The sequence below is a fragment of the Nanorana parkeri genome, unplaced genomic scaffold (assembly GCF_000935625.1).
Source record: "Nanorana parkeri isolate BGI_ZX_2015 unplaced genomic scaffold, ASM93562v1 scaffold56, whole genome shotgun sequence".
Lineage (NCBI taxonomy): Eukaryota > Metazoa > Chordata > Amphibia > Anura > Dicroglossidae > Nanorana > Nanorana parkeri.
Genome location: NW_017306324.1, coordinates 1,661,656 through 1,670,604, shown reverse-complemented (window position 1 = coordinate 1,670,604; position 8,949 = coordinate 1,661,656). Strand labels below are relative to the sequence as shown.

General features: G+C 46.3%; 1 protein-coding gene across 1 annotated transcript; it reads right to left on the bottom strand.

The window, feature by feature from the left end:
• Positions 1 to 2,154: 2,154 nt before the first annotated feature.
• Positions 2,155 to 7,753, bottom strand: LOC108804394. The gene is made up of 5 exons (XM_018576108.1): positions 7,516 to 7,753; positions 5,374 to 5,759; positions 5,116 to 5,276; positions 3,857 to 3,995; positions 2,155 to 2,381 (listed from the first exon to the last, which is right to left on the bottom strand). Exons 1-5 carry the CDS (start codon positions 7,745 to 7,747, stop codon positions 2,199 to 2,201), a joined length of 1,101 nt encoding a protein of 366 aa, XP_018431610.1. The 5' UTR covers positions 7,748 to 7,753; the 3' UTR covers positions 2,155 to 2,198.
• Between the last annotated feature and the right edge of the window lie 1,196 nt (positions 7,754 to 8,949).

Below are 8,949 nucleotides of genomic sequence, written 5' to 3'. Positions count from 1 at the left end.
GGATCTTGCTAGAAGGAGCATTCTGTCACCCTAGGCAGCACAAGAAAAAGCCAAGGGAAAGGTAAGTAAAAAGTGTATTTAAAGGAGAACTATGAGGTGAGTGAAAATCACTCATCCTCATAGTTCGACCCGACGTGTGACAATGAAACTGTCACACATTCGGCTCAATAGATCAGGAATTGAGCGAACACATACCGTCGCTCGCTCACTTCTCGATCATCTCCCTGCAGAGAGCAGCGACTCTCAGCAGGGATTCCCCCCCTCCGATCCTCCAGCGATGACTGGAGGAACGGACGGTGGAGGGGGCAGGCACAGCTGGCTCTGCCTCTAGATAGGCAGAGCCCGCTGTCACTCACGCAGCTGGGTGGATTTCTACAGCATTGTCAGGATCCGTCCCGGCTGCGGCTATCTCAGTATACCGCAAGCTGTATATATATATATATCCTGAGCTTTGGGTCACGGGAGGAGGTTAGTATATGTCCTCCCGTGACCCTTAAGAGAACTATGGGGGAAAAACTTACCCCATAGTTCTCTTTTAATGATTTTTTCCCCCAACAGTTTGGTTTTTTTTGGAAACAAAGTAGCAATTTATGATGGGGGGATTTGCATGTTTGTGCTGCAACGTCGGCTTTAATTATCAAAATGCTGCTTTTTCTTTTTAAATCAAGTATGTATCAAGTATGTATGACCCTCTACAGACCAGTGAGATGCTCCCTGCAGGTTCATCCTGCTCACTGTGGTCCTCAGGTTGGCAGAGTGTATTTAAAGGAATATTCCCACCCTAGAAAATGTTACATTTTCCTTTGTTACCGGAGTGAAGCCGAGTACTGATCCTGCTTATGTCACAAAACCTAAAAGCGAACCCCCAAATTGGGAAGTTTGATAGATATTTCATCTGTACAGTATGTTTTTTTTTTTTCTTAAGCTGAACTCCAGACAAACTACACACACAGCTGGAATACACACGTGAAATGTCTTATCTGACAGGGGATTTGTAATTCTGTCCAGTCACGTTTGTGATTTGTGTGCCTCTTCCAGGCAGTACAGGCAGGAGGGTGGCACCACTTTCTTTGTTAAGAGTTAAAGCAGAATTCCAAGAAACAAAAATCAATTTGCAATTTTCTAATATCTATATTTATACATTTTATTTTAGGCACCCTGACCCTTCTGTAAACGGTAAACTTCGGTCACAGAAACTTACAGTCCCGGCTATACAGAGATGATAGTGGGTCACCCAGCTCAGCACTTTGGCCATTCACAAAACGTCTTGCAATTTTTGCACTGGATACAAAGCTTTTTGTGAAAGGATAAGGAAGAGTAAACCACATGACCTCCCATGCCCACTGTATCCTGTGTATGGATATGGGAGATCATGTGGTTTACTCTCCCTTGTCCATTCACAAAAGCACCTTGCATTCTTTCTATAGACAAGGAAGATCACGTGGTTTACCCTCCATTGTCCATTCACAGAACACCTTGTATCCTGTGTATGGACAAGGAGGATCATATGGTTTACTCTCCCTTGTCCATTCACAGAATGCTTTGTATAATGTGTATGGGCAAGAAAGAGATGCGATTTACTCTCCCTTGTCCATTCACAAAACAACTTGCATTCGTTCTATAGACAAGGAAGATAATGTGGTTTACTCTCCATTGTCCATTCACAGGACACCTTGCATCCTGTGTATGGACAAGGAGGATCATGTGGTTTACTCTCCATTGTCCATTTATAGAATGCTTTGTATTCTCATTTCATTTCTGTACTAGAGCTGTAACTGTAAGTTTTGGTGCTGGAGGTTCAGTGCTTACAGAAGGGCCAAGGGGGCATAGCACTCATCCTTCTAACTAATGCAGCAGCCAGCCAAGGATCAGGCACCCTTCATTAGTAATAACCAAAAAAAAAAAAGCAAACTTTTTTTCCCTGGAGTTCTGCTTTAAGGACACAGTGGTGTCAACATACGCAACCGCATTAAATTATGTGTTTTCTGATAACTGCTCGGAGTTCAGCTTTAAATTTCTGAAGCTGCAAACTAATCTAAGGCAAACAACGAGTCTCCTTTTCTTAGGTGACCCGTAATGCAGCTGGAGATTTCTCCCTGAGATAGTGGAATACGTGTTAAATAACTCAACCATAAAAAGCTAAATAAATAATGTAACAGTCCATCGGGAAAATGAAGAGCCGCCAGCAGTGGCTCAGACTACTCCAGCTGAAAGCTCTGGAGGTAATTTTCATAATTCTCCTCGCAGGATCGGACGCAGTCTAGAAAGTAATCTTTCTCCGCGATGGCTCGGAGGAGATCCGTCTGCACCAAACAGATGTCGTACAGCTCCGAGGTGGGGACCTTCCTGGATTCCTTCCCTCTTCCCTGGTCCAGAAGTACCTGAGCCAGATAAAGAAAGGTTATTAAACAACTGCAAATGGTATTTAAAGCCCAATCGCGCCTTCAGTTTAAATCAGCTAAATACACTCCAGTCAAAACAAAAAGGCCTTCAATGTCTTACAGCGTGATTTCTAAAGCAGCCGGAGTCTGAGTAGAAAAGCCATTCCAATGCCATCAGATGCAGAGTGGGACCGTTCTTCTCTGTGGGGAAGCTGTGGTCTCTCTACAGAGGTCAGACACACCGACGCCTTTTTTCTCAACAATAGTGGAGTTACACGTCATCCGCTGGAAGTGGTTATACCACGAACACGGCTGCTGATGTCGCCGTCAGCTTCCTGGGCTCTGCTGTGCCCCGTGGGTCTCCCCTGATGGATCGGAGGGAGATCAGCATTCTTCCAGCTGCTGATCTCTCCTCTGATCACTGGACCCGGAAGTGATGTGCATTACATCACTTCCGGTGTCACTGTGCACATTCTCTGGCTCCTAGAGCCAGAAGAAGAAGCTGAGGAAGCAGATCTCTGCTGCATCGGCTTCTTTGGGGTCACTAGATGACATTAGGGGTCTGAAAGACCTTTGATGTCTCCATAAAGGAGGACCTGTCACATTATATTTGCTATTACATAAGGGGTTTGATAGCCCCCTATGTGATAGAAATAAAGTGGAGTGTAAAAAAAAAAATGTCCCCCGCTGCCCACGTGCACGCACAAACCCAAAAACGCGTTGGATGCACCAACGTGCAAAAACGAAAATTGCGCCACACATATTACATATCTTTGCGAGCATCGGAGTGAGAGCAATAATTCTGGGCCCATCAATCACTGTTAACACTAAACTGATGAGCAGTAAAAGTGTCGCTTGTGGGAAATGTTGGTTATTGTAGTTTTTTGCGGTTTCACTAGCGCACGCAATTTTAAGGCTTGACATGTTTAACAACTATTTACCCAGCGTGACCCCGTCTTTTATATTTTACCAAAAAATTGGGTATTATATTCTCTTTCTGTGTGCTAAATTTACATTTAGTGTATTTTATCCTAAAAATACTTGATTGATAAACATTTGCGCAAATACCGTGCGACATAAAAAATTGCAACTAGTATCTTTTTGTTCTACATGGTCTCTGCTTTCAGAAAATATATCATTGTTTGGGGGTCTGAAGCTGTTTTCTAGCCAAAGATTCAGATTTTATCATCATGTGTGTGCAAATGTAAGAAATTGCTCCGGGCAGCAAGTGGTTAAGCTGTTCTTCCATTGCCAGCAACATTTACAGGGTTATTCACAGAAGGGTGAAGAGTTCGGAGAAGGCCGGAGAAGTGAACAATGTAGGACAACATCGCTGAACTGGAGAGTGAGCTGAATTGGAGAATTTGTCCAAATCAGCTATGTTGTCCTACATTGTTCACTTCTCCGGCCTTCTCCAAACTCTTCACCCCTCTGGGAATGACCCTGTTAGTGTTATAAACTTCCACGGAACTCACCCGGCAATTCACAATTGTATCAGTGTCCTGTTCACTCAGACGGATGTTGTCATCTATGATGAGATGCAGATTATCGCAGTCGTTGGGATCAATCCAAAATGGCTTCCCTCCCGTGCTTGTAAAGCTGTTTCTCGCCCACCTATAAAAAAAGAGGAGAGAGGGGTGGAAATGTTCAAGGGGACCTGTCCTGATATATAATGGATGCCATTGCTGGGCACCTTCTCTGACAGTCAATACCCACTGGATTCAGTGCTTTCTAAGTCCCTGACCCGGTGTTCTATCGAAAGCTCCAGCTCATCAAAATCTCCAACTACTTCACTGCCGGTACTTGCAAGTTGGAGGTTTCGACCAGACGGCGTTAGACTGCAAAACACAACAAGACTGACGGAGCTTCTGTACAGCTACATTTTAACAATATTCAACAGGTGGCAAACTCAACGAGTGTTCTGAAAGCGCTATGCACGCATGTGCACCGCAACTGTACAGAGCTCCAGTCTTTCTGAGCACCGGAAGTGAGGTAGTTGGAGATCTCGATGAGTTGGAGCTTTCAATAGAACTTTGAACAAGTATGCCGATCTTTAATTCTGCGTTCACTCTAAAGGTGCTCATAAACATTAGATTTTTGAACGTAGGGAATGAACCTGCTGGACCCGTGTGGTTATTCTCTTGGTGTTTCCAATCCAACAATAGTTAAGTGGTGTGAATATGGGTGATCTGGCTTGGCATCTTCTAAAATCCAAAAGGATCTCAACAGTATTAATGGCTTGACAGTGAACAAAGTAGATAACAAACTACCAGTACTCCCATCATAACACAATACCTTTGAGCTGCTGGGATTGTAGTCCACATACATATATTTCTCTCATTAGGCCCTGATGAAGGGAGTTTATTTTGGACCCCAGAAACGCATTGGGTACTAATATTCCTCCCTGACCCTATGGCATGACCCTATGGAATGGGGGGAACGGAATGAAGTTGCATCTGGACTATTTTAATTGATGTGGCACTTCAGTTCCTACAAACATAGATGGCAAGCTCTAAAATCAGCTAGTTTCTACCAGTTATCAATCCTACGTCTATGGGGCACCCGCAGCCAGTGGAGGCTTGTCCGGGATAATATGAATGGGATAGGCCAGAAATCCATATGTGGTCACACACTTTGCCCCTGATAATGCAAAGCCAGAGGTGTCTGCATGAAGCCCCCCTCACCCTCGCCAGGCCCTAGAACTGCATTTACAGCCGTGTTCCCTGCTCCTTACCAGTCAAAGTGGTCCTGAAACCCTCCTATTCCGGACATGGCAGTGAAGTAGTCATAAATATTTCTCTCTCTCCCTTTAGTGGACACACGATCAGCGCCCCGGGTCAGCACGTTCTCCCTTTTGTTGCATCGGATTCTCCCCGGTGTGAGCTCCACACTGAGCTAGGGGAGAAATCAGACAATGAGAATTGATAAGACACCTTCAGATTTATTTCAATGGCCGACATACCTGCCACCTCCCAAAACTCCACATATTTACCGGCAGTTCCTTCAGCTCGGGGAAATACGGATGTTTTCCGGCTAACGTGGCGTGAACAGATTGGAGCACAAGTGGAAGGTCACTGCCGAACGTCCTCAGTATGACAGAGAAGTGTCTGCCCTGCTGATGGAGGGTGCTGAGCAGGTGGAAGAAGGATGGCAGGATCCAGTGATAGAGCTTCCCGTCCTCCCCGCTCTGTGTAAACGTGTCGTCTGCCTCTCCCTGCCACTGCAGCAGGTCCAGGTGGCGGGTGAAGACCTCCTTGAAGCGCCGTCCTATCTTGGAGTCACTGAAGTTGCCATCACGCCCAAACTGGGTGTTATAGTTGATGGCGTCTGGGGATGGAGGTTTGACAGACGGCTGATCGCTTATCCATTCCCATTCACCTGGAACAAAAAAAGAATGCCGCTAAGCATGAGTCACACCTCAGCTGGCTGCTCAGCACGAACTCCAATCCCATTTTACTGTGGCACAGCTTAATGAAAAATAAAATCTGATTGCCTGCTATGGGCATCACCTCCTTTCTTCTACGCTCCAAACCCCGCACAGCCCTCCTGAGACCCCGCACAGCCCTCCTGTGGCCCCGCACAGCCCATCCGTGTCCCCGCACAGCCCATCCGTGTCCCCGCACAGCCCATCCGAGACCCCGCACAGCCCACCTGAGTCCCCGCACAGCCCACCTGAGACTCTGCATGTGGCACAGCTAAATGAAATATAAAATCTGATTGCCTGCTATGGGCATCGCCTCTTTCATCTACGCTCCAAACCCCGCATAGCCCATCTGAGACCCCACACAGCCACCTGAGAACCTGCACAGCCAACCTGAGACCCCGCACAGCCATCCTGAGACCCCGCACAGCCCTCCTGAGACCCCGCACAGCCCTCCTGAAACCCTGCATGTGGCACAGCTAAATAAAAATCTGATTGCCTGCTATGGGCATCGCCTCTTTCTTCTACGCTCTAAACCCCCACCTGAGACCCCACACAGCCACCTGAGACCCTGCACAGACTCCTAAAACCCCGCACAGCCCCCCTAAAATATCCTCCACTGGATTCACAGCCCTCCTGAGACCCCGCACAGCCCTCCTGAAACCCTGCATGTGGCACAGCTAAATAAAAATCTGATTGCCTGCTATGGGCATCGCCTCTTTCTTCTACGCTCCAAACCCCGCACAGCCCATCTGAGACCCCACACAGCCACCTTAGAACCTGCACAGCCCTCCTGAGACCCCGCACAGCCCTCCTGTGGCCCCGCACAGCCCATCCGTGTCCCCGCACAGCCCATCCGTGTCCCCGCACAGCCCTCCCGAGACCCCGCACAGCCCATCTGAGTCCCCGCACAGCCCACCTGAGACTCTGCATGTGGCACAGCTAAATGAAATATAAAATCTGATTGCCTGCTATGGGCATCGCCTCTTTCATCTACGCTCCAAACCCCGCATAGCCCATCTGAGACCCCACACAGCCACCTGAGAACCTGCACAGCCAACCTGAGACCCCGCACAGCCATCCTGAGACCCCGCACAGCCCTCCTGAGACCCCGCACAGCCCTCCTGAAACCCTGCATGTGGCACAGCTAAATAAAAATCTGATTGCCTGCTATGGGCATCGCCTCTTTCTTCTACGCTCTAAACCCCCACCTGAGACCCCACACAGCCACCTGAGACCCTGCACAGACTCCTAAAACCCCGCACAGCCCCCCTAAAATATCCTCCACTGGATACATCAGGCCAGCACCCCGGAGCAACACAGAGTATGTAGCTTCATCTTTTTCTGTATAATGCATTTCTGGGACTTGTAGTCCTCTATAGCTGGTGGTACTCTTCATTACTGTATAATGTATTGCTGGGATTTGTATCACTCTACAGCTTAGAGCTAGTAGCAGAACTACCAGGGACTCAGCAATTGCAGCTGCGACCGGGCCCTGGCTTTTTTTTACCACTGTCCTAAAATCATCAGTCTTTATTGTTTTAGAAAAACCGTTACATGACTATAAAGAAAAAAAAAGAGGGGGAATCGGTAATTCGTATCAACGAGTACTTGAGGAAAAGTATTGTTACTTGGTTGGGTAAAAAGGGTATTGGTGCATCCCTACTTATATAATTAGATAGATAGATATAAAAAAAACTGGAGGGCACCTACCTGTGTTGCTTATCCTCCCCCAGGTGACAGTGCTCAAGTAGGAATTGAGTGCTTCCCTGAGCCCTTGGCCGGTGGCCGTGTCAGATACCAGGATGGTGTTATTTAGATCCAGATGAAGAATCAGGTTCCTCCTCTTCTGCTGAAGAGCCGAGATAAGCGGCCGTACGCTGCCACCCGCGTCTTCACCTTCCTCTTCTCCATCGCTCAACTCATATCTATTCATGTTGTTCATGGCTGGATCTTACGAAAGCTCGCTTAACGCTTTCAAATCTCTTATTAAATTATCTAATGGACTATGAAAGCGAAACAGACATTTGCAAATGAAAAAATAAAAATGATAAACGCCCTACAAATGTATTGTACTTAATTTGTTAACATTCTGAAATTTAAAAAAAGGGGGAGGTTTTCTAAAAAAAAAAAAATGCCCTACAATGTTTAATATTCAAATTAATATTTGTAACCGCTTATTTTGTTAACATTCGGAGCTAAAAAAAAACAAAAAACGTTTTCTAATAGTAGAAAAATGCCCTAAAAGTTTTCAAAATCAAATAAATATTTGTAACCGCTTATTTTGTTAACATTTTGAGCTTTAAACAAAAAAAAAACTGTCAGGTTGTTTAATAAATCTATGATAAACAGATGGTGTGGATTGGACCAACATTCACCATATTTATTCACAGAGAAAGGTTTTGTACAAGTCTTTCGGAATTGAGAAAGCTGGTCGTATGACCAGCGAAACGTCTTCAAAAAAATACAGCAAGCCCAGTTGATTTACATTTTTACAGATAGATTTTCTAATAGTAAAAAAAAGAAATTAATTAACTAATTGTTTATAATAAATGACGCTGGAAAAAAACCTGAAGCGCTTTCACATACACTAAGTACGTCAAAAGTGCACGGCCTTTTATCTGTCACACTGAGATCTGACGCGTTCAGAGTTGAACTTTGTAACACACAGCCGGGGAGGCTCTGGAAGGCTCGTTTTCTGGGTCTGGAGATGCCGAGGATTAACCCTGCGTGGTTTGGGAGTTTTAATGCCGTTCTGGACCGAAATTCTCGCCTCGGAAAGCTAATCTGACACGGAGTTCATTAATGCCGCTGGAAACTGGCAGCGCGCCACCGATGCTATGACTACACGGCGTTGGCTCTTCGCAGTGCGGCTTGTGAGCGCCGCCTGAGTGGTTTTCCCTCTTAAACCCTCAAGTCTCAGAATCTCCGAGGCCGTCTGCTGCGAATTGCTGCGGCTGAAGGACAGAGACGCTTTAAGTTATAATTCCGGGTAACGCTTGGATGTCGGACTTTACAGCCGTTGCCGAATGTAATCCTCCACCTGAGGAAAGGAAAAGAGAAGAAAACAACAGGATCCACTGTAAGGTCAGGCTTATAGATGGTTACGATGATAGACATTGGCGTTAGGGATGCACCGATACCGGT

Coding starts and splice junctions, on each gene's coding strand:
- LOC108804394 (XM_018576108.1), bottom strand. CDS start 7,747: ATGAACAACATGAATAGATATGAGTTGAGCGATGGAGAAGAGGAAGGT. Junction 5,277..5,373: donor CCGAGCTGAAGGAACTGCCG/GTAAATATGTGG, acceptor TTTCTCCCCTAG/CTCAGTGTGGAGCTCACACC. Junction 2,382..3,856: donor ATACAATTGTGAATTGCCGG/GTGAGTTCCGTG, acceptor TATCTGGCTCAG/GTACTTCTGGACCAGGGAAG.